The sequence below is a fragment of the Bufo gargarizans genome, chromosome 6, assembly GCF_014858855.1.
Source record: "Bufo gargarizans isolate SCDJY-AF-19 chromosome 6, ASM1485885v1, whole genome shotgun sequence".
Lineage (NCBI taxonomy): Eukaryota > Metazoa > Chordata > Amphibia > Anura > Bufonidae > Bufo > Bufo gargarizans.
The window spans coordinates 66,501,433-66,519,246 of NC_058085.1; the positions used below are offsets into that span (position 1 = coordinate 66,501,433).

The 17,814-nt window shown below is 44.7% G+C and overlaps 1 protein-coding gene across 1 annotated transcript in view; it reads right to left on the bottom strand.

Moving 5' to 3' along the window:
• Nucleotides 1-7,915: 7,915 nt before the first annotated feature.
• SPHK1 (sphingosine kinase 1) overlaps nt 7,916-17,814 on the bottom strand; it is a 28,265-nt gene continuing 18,366 nt past the window's right edge. The window contains exons 3-5 of the mRNA XM_044299716.1: nt 13,286-13,380; nt 13,080-13,195; nt 7,916-9,840 (exon numbers count right to left, since the gene is read on the bottom strand). Of these exons, the coding sequence (XP_044155651.1) occupies nt 9,084-9,840; nt 13,080-13,195; nt 13,286-13,380 (968 nt within the window). The 3' untranslated portion in view covers nt 7,916-9,083. The remainder of the gene's footprint in view (nt 9,841-13,079; nt 13,196-13,285; nt 13,381-17,814) is intronic.

Sequence of the window (17,814 nt, forward strand, 5' to 3'; positions counted from 1 at the left end):
CGGACACCAAAACGCTGCTTGCAGAGGAGCCAAACGGCACACAATGTAAGTCAATGGGGACGGATCAGTTTTCTCTGACACAATCTGGCACAATAGAAAACTGATCTGTTCCCCATTAACTTTCAGTGGTGGTCATGACTGATGCGTCATGGCTATAGAAGACATAATACAACTGGATCTGTTCATGACTGATGCATGCGGTGTATTATTGTAACGGAAGCATTTTTGCAGACCCATGACGGATCCGCAAAAAACGCTAGTGTGAAAGTAGCCTAATTTGCATATATTAAAACTTCATTTTCCTTAGCAATGCGGGCACATATGAACATGGGACCAACACAGATGCCTTCAGCTGCCAAGTGCACATGTAACAGGTCAGCCAGTGTCATAGGTGCAAATCTGCTGACAGATGCACTTTAATGCAGTAATCTGATATGACACAGACCACCCAGTACTAACAAGACCACTTGCCCAAAGCCGCAGAGGTTTCAGACTAGTGAATGGTTAACAGGAGACTTTTGGCTTGTCCGCCTGTTCCTTCGCTAAGATTATTGATGGGGACAGGGCCGTTTAATATTTCAGGAGCCCATGCTTTGTCACAGCCGGTCGAGGAGGCCATTACATGAAATTGGAAAGAATGAAGGATTTAATGGAGAGGATGGGATCAGGGTTTGTCGCGGCATACCTGCAATTTACAATAAAGCACTGCCATGAAGACGAGACCACGCAGGCCAAAGCGTACTTCCTTAACCCTTGCCTGCCTTTAGTATGATCTGCCTTACATCTTGGCATGTTTACATTAATACCCCTCTCCCCAATGTGACGTTTGGTTCTGGGGCCACCATCCATCTGGATTCTATCTGTATGTACCATTCAAGGGTCAAAATAAAGCACTACTACCATGCATAGAGGAGAGAGCATGAGTGATGAACGGGCCTTTTAGACATAAGCTGCGGGATGTTCTATAAACCATGTATAGACTGCACTGTATTTATGTTCATTTTTTTGGGGGGGGGGGGGGGGGGGTCTTTTTAGACATTTTTCAACCCCCTACATCCCTGAGATCCTACAGACACCTCTAATTTAACCCATTCAACTCCTCTGGGCAATTCACTTTTCTGTCTGTGACTCCAGAAATGAATGTGTTGGGTGGGATATTTATATTCTCTTTAAACCATGGACTCACATATATTCAATTAGCTCCATAGATGTAGCGGGGGCCCGATCTCGGGGGTGGGGAGGGGGGGGGTCACGGAATGTGAAGAATGAACCTATACGCCCTGCTTCTGACAGATGTACAGTATTTAATTGCTGACAGCGGATAATTCAGAACCAAATGCTGTAAAATTCTGAGTGCTGGTGCTTCTGATAAGTGTGTATAGTGCCGTGAGACTTTCTTTTTTATTTTTTTTTATAATTTTTTTTTTTTGCTAATTTAATGTTAAAAATTATTCTGCCGGATTGTTTAATTAAAGATGCCTCTGCTTAATGATTGTGCCAGTCCTCTTCTTCTTCTGTGCAGTACATACATTGAATGCCGGTGAACACACTCCAGGATTACTTTTAACATTCGGGATCGGACATATGGGAGGAAATGAAGGGGAAATGTTCAGTCCCAATCATTGCTGTTCGATAGGGGGTTAAATGATCGTTATTACAATCGTTCGTCCCCATATAGTAGGGATGCTCAACCTGCGGCTCTCCGACTGTTGTAAAACTACAACTAGGGATGAGCGAATCTACTTCGGATGAAACCTCCAAAGTCGGTTCGCTTAAAACTTTGTTCCAATACTGTACGGAGCAGGAGCTGCGTAGAGTGTTAGAATGTATTGGCTCTGAGCCTAAATAATTGCTTCGCAAAGCAATTTCCCGAACTCTGGTTCGGTTCTAAGTGGTACCGTGGAACTGAACTCTAGTTCGGGAAATTTTATTTTTACAGTACAAATTAATTTATGAAGTTATTACCCGAAGTCTCGCGAGCTCCTGCTCCGTACGGTATTGGAACAAAGTTTTATGCTAATAGACGTCGGATGTTTTATCCGAAGTCGATTCGCTCATCCCTAACTACAACCATGCCCTGTTGATGGCTGTAGACTGTATAGTCCTGCTGGGAGTTGTAGTTTTGCAACAGCTAGAGGGCCGCAGCTTGAGCACCCTGCCATATAGTGTCACTGTTTGCAGATGGATGTGTTGCTGACAGATTTTTGGTGCCATTTGTTTGCCAGGTAATTGGCGGCATGTTTAGGCTGCCTGTAATACAATGTGGCTCCAGCAGTGGGATCCGCATGTGGCTGACCAGTAATTGCCGAGCCGCTGCTGTAACTTGACCGGCATCTGTACATGCGGTTTGTTGCATGTAGAAGTACAACCCAGCATTTAGTGGTAAACCGTATGCAGATACCACTGCTGGGGCCCCATCGAGGCAGCCTACAGATCCAGTCACACAGCAGGCCTTACAGCAGAATTTTTGCGCCGAACACACGCCAGCGGCTGCATCCTTTTCTGCCTCCCATTCATTTCAATGGGATTCAGCGCTGAAGATTGCAGAGCAGTGGCTTAAAGCCTTGGCCGTGCCAAGAAGACATATACAGGTCCTTCTCAAAAAATTAGCATATTGTGATAAAGTTCATTATTTTCTGTAATGTACTGATAAACATTAGACTTTCATATATTTTAGATTCATTACACACCAACTGAAGTAGTTCAAGCCTTTTATTGTTTTAATATTGATGATTTTGGCATACAGCTCATGAAAACCCAAATTTCCTATCTCAAAAAATTAGCATATTTCATCCGACCAATAAAAGAAAAGTGTTTTTAATACAAAAAAAGTCAACCTTTCAAATAATTATGTTCAGTTATGCACTCAATACATGGTCGGGAATCCTTTTGCAGAAATCACTGCTTCAATGCGGCGTGGCATGGAGGCAATCAGCCTGTGGCACTGCTGAGGTGTTATGGAGGCCCAGGATGCTTCGATAGCGGCCTTAAGCTCATCCAGAGTGTTGGGTCTTGCGTCTCTCAACTTTCTCTTCCCAATATCCCACAGATTCTCTATGGGGTTCAGGTCAGGAGAGTTGTCAGGCCAATTGAGCACAGTAATACCATGGTCAGTAAACCAGTTACCAGTGGTTTTGGCACTGTGAGCAGGTGCCAGGTTGTGCTGAAAAATGAAATCTTCATCTCCATAAAGCTTTTCAGCAGATGGAAGCATGAAGTGCTCCAAAATCTCCTGATAGCTAGCTGCATTGACCCTGCCCTTGATAAAACACAGTGGACCAACACCAGCAGCTGACATGGCACCCCAGACCATCACTGACTGTGGGTACTTGACACTGGACTTTAGGCATTTTGGCATTTCCCTCTCCCCAGTCTTCCTCCAGACTCTGGCACCTTGATTTCCGAATGACATGCAAAATTTGCTTTCATCCGAAAAAAGTACTTTGGACCACTGAGAAACAGCCCAGTGCTGCTTCTCTGTAGCCAAGGTCAGGCACTTCTGCCGCTGTTTCTGGTTAAAAAGTGGCTTGACCTGGGGAATGCGGCACTTGTAGCACACGCCTGTACACGATGGCTCTGGATGTTTCTACTCCAGACTCTCAAGGTCTGGAATCGGTCCTTCTCCACAATCTTCCTCAGGGTCCGGTCACCTCTTCTCGTTGTGCAGCGTTTTCTGCCACACTTTTTCCTTCCCACAGACTTCCCACTGAGGTGCCTTGATACAGCACTCTGGGAACAGCCTATTCGTTCAGAAATTTCTTTCTGTGTCTTACCCTCTTGCTTGAGGGTGTCAATGATGGCCTTCTGGACAACAGTCAGGTCGGCAGTCTTACCCATGATTGCGGTTTTGAGTAATGAACCAGGCTGGGAGTTTTTAAAAGCCTCAGGAATCTTTTGCAGGTGTTTAGAGTTAATTAGTTGATTCAGATGATTAGGCTAATAGCTCATTTAGAGAACCTTTTCATGATATGCTAATTTTTTGAGATAGGAATTTTGGGTTTTCATGAGCTGTATGCCAAAATCATCAATATTAAAACAATAAAAGGCTTGAACTACTTCAGTTGGTGTGTAATGAATCTAAAATATATAAAAGACTAATGTTTATCAGTACATTACAGAAAATAATGAACTTTATCACAATATGCTAATTTTTTTAGAAGGACCTGTATACTATAAGCCATTGCGCCATGATCCTCCCATTGAGGTGTATAGGCAACAGCCAGGTTTTTGGTGAAATTTCGGGCTGGCTGTGCGCCAGAATTGTGCTTTAAAAGCTGCTGTGTGAACATGACCTTAAAGCTACCTGCACACATCAAATTGCAGTTACCCTTATATAGGCCGGTTATCGGGAAAGTGTAACACGTTTGGTCATTATATAATTATGCTTCTGATCCTTGGCCCTTGTGAAAAGGTATATGCACCGCTGCTGATCTGACAGTGGGCATGGAAAGACACTGCTGCGGTCGGATTGCCATCGTGCACCGTTCTCATTAATAGAATAGACGCTGTGCACCGCACTGGACTTTAGATGGTCCCCTCACGTTCAGTAGTAACTTTCCACACCCAGTGTCGGAGCGACCGGGAGAGTACACCTGGACAATCCCTTTAACTTAGGAAAGTGAGGATACTAGAGAATCGCTAAACAAGCACTTCCCAGGAAACCCCAGAGCCAGAACTACAACTGATAGAAAATCCCAGTTTTCATCTACAGTTTCATCTCCTGAATTTGTATTCCTCTAGATCAGATCCCAAATCATTTCTTACTACTCAGTGATACAGGGAGAGGACTAACCTCCAATTTGCTATTCAATCGGCATAATGCAAGTCTCCATCTGCACTGTGGTGGGGGTCTGACTCTCGGCCCCCCTAGCTGTCAGCTGTTAAAAGGGGCTACAGCACTGGCTCGGACTCTACGGCTTCTGTTTTCAGGTCTGTAACGTCATGTCCATCAGTCACATGGTCTTTGTGCAGCTCAATCTCATTAAGGGCTCATTCAGACAGCCGTACTGTTTTACAGTTCACAAATTGCAGATCTGCAAAACACGGATACCGGCCGCGTGCGTTCCGCATCTTGCGGACCGTACATGGCCGGCCCTATGATAGAAATGACTGTTCTTGTTCGCATAGAATAGAACATGCTCTGTCTTTTGCGGGGCCGTGGAATGGAACAACGGATGCAGACAGCGCATGGTGTGCTGTCTGCATCTTTTGCGGCCTTGTTGAAATGAATGGGTCTGCATCCGTTCCGCACCCATTCATATGGTCATCTGAATGAGCCCTAAAGTGAATGGAACGTCCACATCCGCTATACAGCAGGATATGATGGAGACCACAGGTCTTTCCCCAGCTCTGCAGTCCCTTCAAACTGCTGCTCAGTTGGGGTGCTGCAAGTCGGACCCCAACCAATCTGATACTGATGACCAATCCTGAAGACGGGTCATCATTATTTTAAAGTGGCACTGTTTTGATCGGTGGGGGTCACTTGCCGATCGCTGGAACGAGGAGAGAGAAGCGCTCGCATATCATGGTGTCTCCTCGCTGCAGGAGACTGAATCAAGATGGGCCATAGACTTGAGTCTGTCGTGCGTCTCTCAAATTTCCAAGACCCAACCACAGCTCGACTGACCCAAACTCAATGTAGAATAATCATCTATGATACCTTGAGTTTTAGCCAGACCTTGGGTCTACTGCCCTGTGCACACATGATGTGGAGAGTACGAGACAGAATCACTATGATACAGTGAGTTCGGGTCAGTCTAGGACATGCGGACACCACATGGAAGGTATTGTGTGAAACTGGCCTAAATGTCCACCTTCTAGGAAGGGGCTGTGGGTCAAGTCTGTGGAACCTGAGTTTCTTTCATGGACGGATACAAAGGTTTATCCTTGGTAGTTTTTAATGCTGTAAATTACATTTCATGGAATTTACTGCATCTTTTACAGTTATATAGAAGTGGCAACATTCAGTAATGAAGCTGGTCTCTGTTCCTTCCATTGCTGGAAGTGGACCTACATTCCTAATTGTAAAATATATGCAAATCAATGACTTTACCTCCAAAAGTTATTTACTAGTGTGACCTTTCATTAACCACTAAGAATAAAATGGAAAGGGTCTGGAGATAGTAAAATGTACATATCTCCTAGTGTAAGCCTCTTGACGCCAGGTTTTATTAAAACTGTGGTATAAGCGTGCGGATAATCTCTTGCGTTCATTTGTGTGCTGTAACCTGTTTTTTGGCATGCCTGGTTGTGGTAACCTAAATTAGCCGTGGTTCACACACTACAGATTCAAAGCATATTTTTATGCTGACTATTATCGGTTCCAAATGAGATAAAGGGTAGAAAACATGCTGTTATAATGGCCTTTCACTTGTAGCGTCCACGCCAGCGTAGTTGCTTGTGGGTTTGTATTTGTGCCGTTGTGTTCCATGGCGGTTCATGTTGCCACTGATCCATGTTTCCCGGTTACTTGTGGTCCGGTTTTGTATTGCGAGGGGTAATCTTTCCCTTGCTGTGTGTTTCTACATCTGTAGGACTAATTAGTTCGTCAAGTCTGCTGTATAGTTCTGTGTCATTTTGGTGGATGTGTCTTGAGTGTTGTGACCTGCCCTGGTTGAGCAATCATGTCTTGCTTTGGTCCATTTGGTGTCTGTTTGTACCATAGATCTGTTCTATGCATTCTATGAACTGTTTGCTTGACCTGGTCATGGATTGTATGTGCTCTGCTAGAGTCAGTATGAAGCTTTTCTGTCTGTGTGCCACTTCAGTCCATATTCCTGTAGGGACAGTGCTACAGAGCATCTTGTGCCTTATTCCAATGTCTTTACCACTGCCGTATCCGCTATGTATAACTTTTACGCTGGCGAAAGATGCACCTAATTTATCATTGGGCATTAGCCTTGTCATAAAATAGGCGCATCTTTGGTAGTTATTGCCCCTGCTGGGAAATCTAAGACAGCCTCATCGTTTTTCGGCAACTTTTATGCCTTTTTCCTGGTGTAAAATTTGTAAATTTGCCGAGGCTGGCTCCTTTGTGTTGAACATGGCGTAAAAAATGCTTCTGTGACAAACATTGTCACACGGGCGTTTAAAAAGCCGCAATAAAAGGGTTCTGCAACAATAAAGAGGCGTAAAACTGTTCCTAAATGACCCCCGCCCCCCCCCCCCCCCTTGTGCATTCTGTGTCTGCTCACCAGTATGCCTTCGTCTTACCAAACGTGAACGGGTTCCTGCTAGTCGACTGTGTTTTGTGCTTTGCCTGTGTCTAGTGTCCACCTGTCTCTCTGACCGCAGTAGCTCAGCTGCCATGTACACTGGGACAATCCCAGGAGGTAGCAGTCTGGTCGCTAACCCTCAGCGAAGTCCACATCTCTGTACAGGGGTTAAAGGGTAATTACTGAGGAGGGGCTAGAATAATGCCTTTAGGGTTTGGTTACTTGGCACAATGGTTCCACAACTGTTTTCTGTGTGCATGACTGAGAGTCCTGCAGTGAAATTATAGGCCTAATCCAATCTTGCAATGCACTACAATTATCAACATTGCTCATTATGAAAACCCAGTACTGGGCTCCTGCACGTGTTCCCATATGTCACTGGTGCATGGGTGGTGTGGCAGATGGAGGAGGTTGTCTCTCCTCTTTGCCATTCTAGATTCATCTGTGACAGGGATGCTCAACCTGCGGCCCTCCAGCTGTTACAAAACTACAACTCCCAGCATGCCCTAATAGCTGTAGGCTGACCAGGCATGCTGGGAGTTGTAGAGGGCCACGGGTAGGGAATCCCTGATCTTTGAAGTTTACTGGATGGAAAAAGAGGCTAATAACTAGAAATGATCAGTCTACGTTGACATTTTGTACATTACACTTGCAGGAGTTAGGCTTTACTGTAATAGCTCCTAAAAACAGATGAGAACTAGTTTTAAATAATGTCATTTTATTTTTTTCATATAAATTGTAATTTAAGTTCTAATGCTATAAAAAATACTCTCAGCCTCAAGTTTCATTCAGCAGCAACAATCTAAACAAAATCTGCCTACTGTATGTTACGTGTGGATTTCCCCTGATCTCGCCCTTTGCAATGCAATCTTCAGAAACAGTTGACATGTTGCAGATTGCAGCAGTCCCATAGAAGTGTATGCAGTGGTGGTCGTGCATGCACATCACCGCTCTGGTCTCGTGGGGCAGCTTCTCCACAATCTCCGTCATTGTGTTTTTACATTGCTGTGTTATTACAGATGTGCTAAAGTTCCCCTTTAAAAGTCAGCAAGTGCAAGCAGCCATGCGCTGTCTTCTCATAGTACAAATTATCACCTACTCACAGCTATTTTCCCCTCATTCTCACTATAATTACTTGGGTCTGTGGGTGGCAATGACCTTATAATGTAGAAAACTCTGTCCTATTCGTTACTGCATTCTTTTTATAGAAGCTTCTGTCCTAAAAGGGTTTTTAGGGAGGGAGAGTTTTCTTTCTAAAGGACCAGAATGGGTTAAAAATGTTTTACTCGCCTCCACCGATCACCCGTTGCAGCTGTTCCCAGGATGTCTGTCTCTCTGCTGCTCTCCACTTCCTGGTCACAGCTCCACAAACAGGAAGGGGCTGGAACCTGCCCACTCAGCCAATCACATCCTGAGGTGGGTCACCAAAGATGTCAATGATTGGCTGGGTGGACATTTCCAGATACTGATTGTGTGTCAAGCATGGAACAGGAACTAGAGAGCAGAGGAGACTGGAGGAATAAGGGGTAGCAATGCTTCTTTTTTTTTTTTATCTTTTATTCCACCAACCCCTGTAAGCTGGCCCTACATATTAGTATTTAGGCCAAACCATAACACAACCTTATTATGTAAAGGAGCCTCCCAACTCAGATGAAGATCAGGCTGTTGGGTTTCAACATGCTCCATCCTTTTGTTCTCAGTAGATAAGCTGCCACCAGTGGAGTCTGACAGAAGCTCTCTCCCTGCAAGCATGTATGTGCTGGTTGAGGTAGCAATCAGCTGAAAGAGGGTTTGGTCGACAGCTGTCTCATGGGTATGGCCAACTTTATGGTTGCACATTCCTGATGTTATTGGTAAAGAAGGTGTGTGTTATAGCTGGGGTCCCAACGATAATACATGTCCCAAACCTCTGTGAATTTGCCCTTGGATTGAACTGCATTTAATGACCTCCCCATCCACTGTCATAATACCAGTGCTTTCAGATGGCTCTATCCTAAATGCCACCACGGGCACATGGATCAGGTGAGGTATCTCTTGGTCGAGATGAGTTCCTTTCTCCATTGCTATAAATAATTTAATAAGAGATGTCCGTGAGATTCTGGAGGTGGCATAGAACAAGTGAATATTACCTTCTCCAGAACCCTTCACCATTGGAGCTGTAAAGTGTTCAGCCCCTAGATGAGACTGATAGAGAGCAAGGACAAGAACAAACTGGTCTTCCACTGTGTGCCAATGACTTGGAACAGGTTGGTCCAATGGTACCACCAACGAGTCTTCCAATACTTGTGGCTCTGTACTGTCTGCTGAGGAACACTTCATGTCGGAGGTAGTGTCTCTCGTCTCACACGAGGAGATGGCTGGGAGGTATGAAAGTCGTCCTCTGTAGGTTCGCAGCGCAGTCAGGCGAACAAAAGTGCCAACTGAGAAACGTGCATAACCCATAAACCTATACTTCTCACTTTCTATGTCAACATCTGAAATAAAGCCCCATGCCAAGCTAAGGAAGGAGAAGATCCTCTGCTGGGAGGAGGTGGTTAGAGAGACAATGTCCAGAGGCACAGGGTGACCCTTACACAATATGAAAGCACAATTGGTCAGGAGTTTGGTTCCCGTCACTTGCTGGTGTCTGAAAAACAAAAGAATAAAATGAACGCTTGTGTGGTATCATTTTTAGTCAGGTGATAATGCGTTCCCATCTGGGGCATTTATGGCATATCGATAGGATATGTCAAATATCTGGCAGGTGCAGGTCCCACTTGTATTTTAAGAATGGATCCCTGAAGTGAATGGAGAGCAAAATGCTCACGTGCAGCCACCCTCCATTCACCATTGTGGGACTTCTGAAAATAGCCAAGTGCTGGGTTCACATCACCGTGTAGCTTTCCGTTCTTCTGATCCTTTTTTTTTTATACTGAAAAAAGTCCTGCATGCAGTATTGTCAGCTGATTTACAGCTATCTCTGTATACTATACACAGTCATGGAGCGAAGGCTGTCCATTACTGATAGCTGTCAATCACTGATAGGACCGCCCCTAGACTTCAGACATAGCTGTCAATCACTGATAGGACCGCCCCCTAGACTTCAGACATAGCTGTCAATCACTGATAGGACCGCCCCCTAGACATCAGAGATAGCTGTCAATCACTGATAGGACCGCCCCCTAGACATCAGAGATAGCTGTCAATCACTGATAGGACCGCCCCCTAGATTTCAGAGATAGCTGTCAACCACTGATAGGACCGCTCCCTGGACTTCAGAGATAGCTGTCAACCACTGATAGGACCGCTCCCTGGACTTCAGAGATAGCTGTCAATCACTGATAGGACCGCCCCCTAGACAGAGATAGCTGTTAGGACCGCCCCCTAGATTTCAGAGATAGCTGTCAATCACTGATAGGACCGCCCCCTGGACTTCAAAACCCAGAATGAGCAGGAATTTAAATGAATAACGTACAAGTTTTACTGAATTTTTTCCTATAAAACTACATATCAGTCTGCTCAGCTCCTCCTGCTCTACAATATGCTTCCTGCAGCCCAGACACCATGTTCAACACGACGGGTTCCCTTTAAACCTGTGGCAGAGCAGGGAGTCATCGTTTTACTGCCCTACCATTCTCTGTCTTGTAGGCCACAGGTGGCTTTTAGCCCATGCCCTACTAGACACCAGGACAATGAAAGGGACAGCAGTGGATGTTACCGCATTGCATGTCTTCACAGCGCAGGAGAGGCCTTGGGATCAGGACAAGGTGAGTTTAAGTTTTCTTATTGACTGGGGAACAAAGGGGAGAGTATTTTTTATTTTGGGGGGGGGGGGGGGGCACAAATTGAGTTCTTACTATTTTAGGCCTCTTTGTGCCTCCTCACAATAAAGGGAGTCATTATTACTTTGTAGAGGGTACACAGGTGGACGTTCCTACCCTGTTGCGGCAGGGGGCATTATTACTGTCTCAGGGCTAAAACTGTGATTAAATGTACTGCAAGATACCCTATGGAATCTGTATGCCCCCATGCCCAACCATATCTCATCCTATATCCAGAGGCGTCCAAGGTCCTAGAGCCTCCTTTCTATTGTACAGTTTTCCCAAATAATTTTGTAATCACTTCCATCTATTATCATTACATCTTGTAATATATACATGTATAGGATGATGCACCTTCAATCACCTTATACCGTTATATATTATAATGGCCTCCCACGTGCCTGCTTCCAGCCATAAGCGTTCACAGACTGCTATGTGTCCAGGACTCGGCCGTCCCATCTGTTATCAGCCCCTTGTAGACCTCTCGGGGAGGATTCAGACCAGCGTTAGTGCTAGTAGGAGTCACAATGGATATTGATGTCATCTATAGTAAAAGCCTGGAAAACCCCTTTAACCCTTAGGATACCGGATTTTTTTTTTTGCGTTTTCATTTTTCTTCCCCATCTTCCTTGCGCCATAACTTTATTATATTTCCGTTCACATATCCGTATGAGGGTTTATTTTTTGCGGGACAAGTTGTACTTTCTAATGCCACCATTTATTATGGCATACAATGTAGTGGGAAGCGGTAAAGAAATTTCAAATGGGGTGAAATTGGAAACGCAACAATTCCTCCACTGTTTTTACGGGTTTTGTTTCTACGGCGTTCCGTTTGCAGAAAAACTGACCCATGCCCTTTATTCTCTGGGTCCGTACGATTACAACGATACCCCATTTTTATAGGTTGTTTATGTCCAAATAATGTAAAAATAAATGTAAACTTTGAAGAAAAAAAAAATTTACACCATATTCAAACTTTTTTATAGTTATATCTACTGAGCTGTGTGGGGGCTCATTATTTGCAGGACAATCTGTCTTTTTATTATACAGAAATGGGGGCGATTTAAACTTTCATATTTTTTATATATTTAACAGGTTTTTTTTTTTACTTCTTTGATATGCTTTTTTTTGGGGGGGGCCAAAAGAGTCAAGCGGAAATGTGGGAATTTGATATGCTTTTGAAGCTCGTATTTGAGCGTACAAAATCAAATTTTTATTTTTTTTATTCTGAACAATCATGGATTTTTAGACTCGCCGGCCAGGACACCTGCTGCACATGTGAGTGGGCCCCATGTTTGCCCATCGCTGTACACGTGCGGAGTTGGTAGCAAAAGGGTTAATGTTTTTAATTGTTGTTTCTTTTTCCTAATATGATTGTTTTGCATGTAACGAATATTCATGAATGGCCTATTAAAGGTGTGACCTATTTAGGTGCATATTACCTGACTATCATTACGCATTAATAAGGGGGAGTGTCCTCCGAAACGTCGCATGGATGGAGCAGGAAAGCCAGCGTTCTCTAAATGCTGTACTATGAAGTATGAATTGAAGTCAGAGGGCTGAATAAAGAAATGACGGCACTTTAAGAGTACCTCGTGGTCACGAGCAGTATATTGATGCTCACTTTAATATAAAAAATTTACTTTTTGATTGCCGAGCTGCGTTTATTATACACTGTGTGAACAAATGCTAAACGCTGCCCATGAAAATTATTTAGGAGACATGGTCACCTGGTCCAAAACCATTTTTATTTTATTTATTTTTTCCCCTTTTTGCATTCTGGCAGTCATAACTTTTAAATATTTTCTGCAACGTACCATAGCTGTTTTTAACTAACAGAAGCAGCGCCACAGGTTGTGGATGGTATTGCAGATCAGCCTAAGTTACTTCAATGGAGTTGAGCTGCAATACCAGGCACAATTCATGGCTAGGTGTGGCGCTGTTCCTGGAAGAAACCTACTGCGGGCATAGTGCATTATGGGTAACCTGACTCTAAAAACGACCCTTTCATTCTTGGAGACTCTGCTGAAAAAAAGCTAAAAAAAATTGTGGGGAGGAGCCTTACCCAGAATAATGATTGATAGATGCCGCCAGCGCATTCCCCGAACCGCCTGGCAGAATAGAGAGTGGTTTCTTAATGGTCTTCGCCCAATCTGGTCGCTCCATTAACCCATTAATAACCTGCAACCGAAAAAAAAAAGCCTTTAGACGAACAAATTGGTTAACTGGAAGGGTATTCCTAGTGGAGAAGTCCCTTTTTGAGTTAGTTACCTCAAACATGAGTCCATCGCCTGACATCACGACTATGGCATCCCAGGCCGACAAGTCCCGCTCCCGCACCAGTTCACGTGCTTGATTGGGTCTCTCTGTGGGGAAGGGGGGACATAAGCATGTTATGCCAGCACTAGGCCTGGTACATGAGGGGTAGCTAGAAAGAAGTCCACCATACAAGTATGTCTATATTTTGGGCCCCTGGAACAAGAAAATTGGGGAAAATTGGCTTGTACCTCAAATTTTTTTTTTTTTGCCTTTCTCTGGATCAACTTGCAGGATAACAGGCCGAACTGGATGGACATGTGTCTTTTTTTTCGGCCTTATATATTCCTCCAGAGTTTTGATGCCCAGGGTTGTACATCACCACCACCTTCATCTACCAAATTCTTCTGTGAATCCTAGAAACCACTCAGGTGTCCTCCCATCTCACATCACACCCGGGTTTATAGCGCTGAGTCCCATAAATCAAGTACAAGATGTTGATCTATCGCTTGTAACATATTCATCAAAGCTGGTGAAATGGAATCGGTGCAAGCACATTCCATCGCTGTAATAGAGGAAGCGAGGGGGCCCTAGTTCTGGGGTATTGCATTTAGGGAGGGGCGTTTTAGCTCCGAGTCTCCTCTTTTCTTTCAGTTCCAAGAGCTGCCGAATTGTGAGGGTCGTGTACACCCTCTATAGACACTGCCAGTCTCAGAGTGGGGCCAGTCAGAGGGCAATGATATTGGCATGTGGTGGCCTCTTCCTTGGCCTGTGATGTCTCGTACCTTGTCAGATGGTCTTTGGGGACCTCAGTCGCATTCAAGAAAATAGGGTTGAGCTGCAATACCAAGCACAACCACTATACTATGGATGGCGCTGTGCTTGGAATACTATGATGAGTGCTCACAGAGCGCCGAGCCCTTTAGCCGATTGGCGGGGTCCTGCTGATCTCATATTGATGGACATCAACGTGAAAATCCTGGAAAACCACTTTAAGGATCAGGCATGTTCTCAGAAGAGGTGTCTAGCATCGGCTTGCTCTCCTCTCACCATTCACTATATATACACATGCTTGGCCGAGCATGCATATGTACGGGAGGATCGGGAGAGATACAGTAGCTGTGGACCAAACCAGCTTTGCAGGGGTAGCAGGGGAGGCGGCTGCTTTGGGACCCGACCTGAGAAGGGGCCCACCCAGAAGAAAGACTATAAGATTTTATTGTCAGGCCCCCTCAACAGTATTATACAATGACATTATATACCGTACAGTAAAAGTATATAAAATGACATTATATACCATACAGTGACATAACATACACTATATATATACACGTGTAGGAAACAGACGGAGAGGCTGCTGGGCCTGGTCTGAGAGAGCGATCTTGACTAGACACAGAAGTTGGGGTTGCACAGGAGTAGGTGGGTGCAAAGAAGTTGCTGGGGGGCCCCATTCAAAGGTTTGCTGTGGGGCCCAGTCTTTTCTAGTTACACCACTGCAGCATTCGGCAGACAGTTATCTTACATGTATGGCCTTAATACTGTGTAGAAACTGATGGAGTACACAGGGGAGTACCTAGCCTTTCTGCTGCCGGAGGCGAAAAATGAAACGCCCCCCCCCCCCCCCATGCCAATTTACTAACCTACCCCTTTGCCACAATGAAAGCGCTCATTGCCCATGGCCCTTCCGCTGCCCCCCTCTATCTGGTGCTGCCTGAGGTGATTGCCTCACCTGGCCTCATTGGTGGTGCACCCGTGGGCGTACATTACAATCCAACTTCCCCGGAGACCAGAAAGTTGCGGATACAAGCCTTGGCCGTGTGTACAGTGGTGCAATACTACTTTCGCTCGGCCTCCAGCGGTATAATATTGTTCGTAGCTACACAGAACAGCTGAAAAAGGAGCTCTAGAAATCAGGCAATGTCAGCTGAATTGGTCAGTGTGAAAACGGCTAAATTGATAATAAAGAAGAAATACTAATGTACTCGGGCGGAACAGTGGAACGGTGCTGAGCAGGACGACAGGTTAATCAGTGATGAAACAGGTTTAATAAACCCCTAATAAGGAGCAATGTTAATCCACTGATCGCACGGCTGCTTTACACATTTATACACTTATTATTTTGGTGTGGCTAGAGGACAGCCTGATTACCATCTATATACAGTAACACTATTTTCAGGGTCTAGGGATGAGTAAAAGGTTATTCAAACCTAAAAGAGGGTGATCCCACAAAAAAATATTCTACAGTTTTTAAACCAGCACCTGGATCTGAATACTTTTGTAATTCCATGTAATTAAACATTTTGTACAGCCAGTGAGTTATTCACTGAAATGTATCTGTATAGCGCCACCTGCTGTTTTTTTTCCCCTTATTCTTTGTCCTGCTCACTGAGAAGGCCGCACATGCTCAGTTTCATCCTTCAACTGCCTCCTGAGCTGTGATAGGGAGAACATGGACACGCCTCCTGGGCTGTGATAGGGAGAACATGGACACGCCTCCTGAGCTGCAGCAGAAAAGACACTCCCCTTGATTTAAATCTTACAGATCTGAATGGGGAGATCTCTGGATCCATGTGAGGTACAGGGCTTGTCATGTACTGTATTATGTCTGATTTTTATTTTTTACATTAGTCATGGGATAAACCCTTTTTAGCATTTATCAACCTACTCACTGTACAGGCCATAAATGTTATATTAGTAAATGTCTGACCGCTGGGAACCATTGCACGAACAAAACGGGGAACATCTGTTCCCCTCTGCTGTAAGAGCGCAGCTAGGAGGGTAAATGGAGCAGTGCTGACCATGCACCCTGATGCGGTACTCATGCTTGACCACTGCAGCCCTTATACTGCTCCTAGTTGCAATCTTGTGGGTGGGGGGCCACAGCTATGGCAGTTGTTGGACTTCTAATACAGAAGGGAAGGACGTTCTTCTATGCTGCTGCAGCAGGCTTGAGCGAATCGAACTTCGGATCATAGATCCCAAGTTAATTCGGTCAAAAACTTCCCTTTTAATGCTGTTTCCGTACAGCATTGAAATGTATTGGCTCCGTGGAGCCAAACTTTGTCTCGCCCAAAGTCTTGCAAAACTTCAGTGACTTACCGTACTACGGTATTCATTTTAAAAAAGGAATCTGAAGGGGGCTTTGATACCGAGGTACCAGCCAGTACCAAAACCGGATTCGGATTCCTATTTTAAAATCTAATGATAGAAATACCGTAGTTATTCACAGAAGTCTCGCGCGACAAAGTTTGGCTCCACTGAGGCAATACATTTTAAATGCTGCACAGAAACAGCATTAAAAACAAAGTTTTTGAACAAATCGACTTCGGGTCTATGATGCGAAGCGCGATTCACTCAAGCCTATGCTGCAGCCACCAGAGGGCGATGTCTGAACCAATACTCTTCTTTGGTAGAATATCAGATTGTCTGCCGCCAAATGGGTAGCGCCGTAAGGACCTTGTGATCTGACAGGGTCATGTGATGTTGGAAGCCTCGACTCTAAACTCACCATGCGACTCACCTCCAACACTATGATTAGGGTTACTTACTGTATTATTATTTTTATAGTACATTACTAATCTTTATTATCACAGCTAATTGTATGTTGATATTTCCCCTCTGCTACATCCTATGGCTGCTTCAAACCCGCTTGACTTTGGCGTGTCACGTGACATCACAAGGTCCTTACGGCACAAAGGATTTACAAAGTACCCTGCCAAATGACAGGGATTCATAGGATGACTCTGATATTGCAAATCTTCAAGTGAATGGGGCCATACCCCAGGCAAAACCCATGGACAAGAGTGGCGCCGTTTCTGGGGAGAAATAAGCAAGCCTTTTTTTCTTTTAGCATGTGTCTCCTCTCATGACAGGTCTGTTTTAGTAACTCCTTGTATTCCCCATGTAATAGCAAATCTGGAGCATCTATTCTTATGACTGTATGTTGTGCCATTCCTTTATTATTCCTGCTGGAAGTTATGAAGGAATTTCTGGTAGTCTGATTGAAGGTCCAGCTGAGTGTTACCAGTTGGGTGTGTGTCCCTGCACAGTCCGATACTGGCAGCACTGATTGGATAATGTCAGACTGTGCAGGGACACCCCCCACCAAAACTAGTAACACCCAGCTGGACCTTCATTCTAAACTGCTAGCAATTCCTTCATTACCTCTAGCAGGAATAATAGAGGCATGGCAAATCATAGAGTCATAAGAAGAGATGCTCCAGAATTGGTATTACATGGGAGATGCAAATAGTTACAAAAAAAAAAAAAAAAAAAGTCCACAAAACACAGATACTGGCCGTGTGCATCCCGCATTTTCCCTTCCGCAGGTATTGTGGTATGTTTCAAATGCACATAAGGCTTTGGACGGCACACCGTGTGCTGTCCTCATCTTTTGCAGCCCCATTGAAATGAATGGGTCGACATTCAATCCGCAAACAGAAACTACGCTATGTGTATGAGGCCTTAGTCAGTGTGTAACGGAGTCCAGTTTAGGGGCACGGGTTGTTCATTTGGTTGTGATGACCGATAATGAGTGGAAAGAG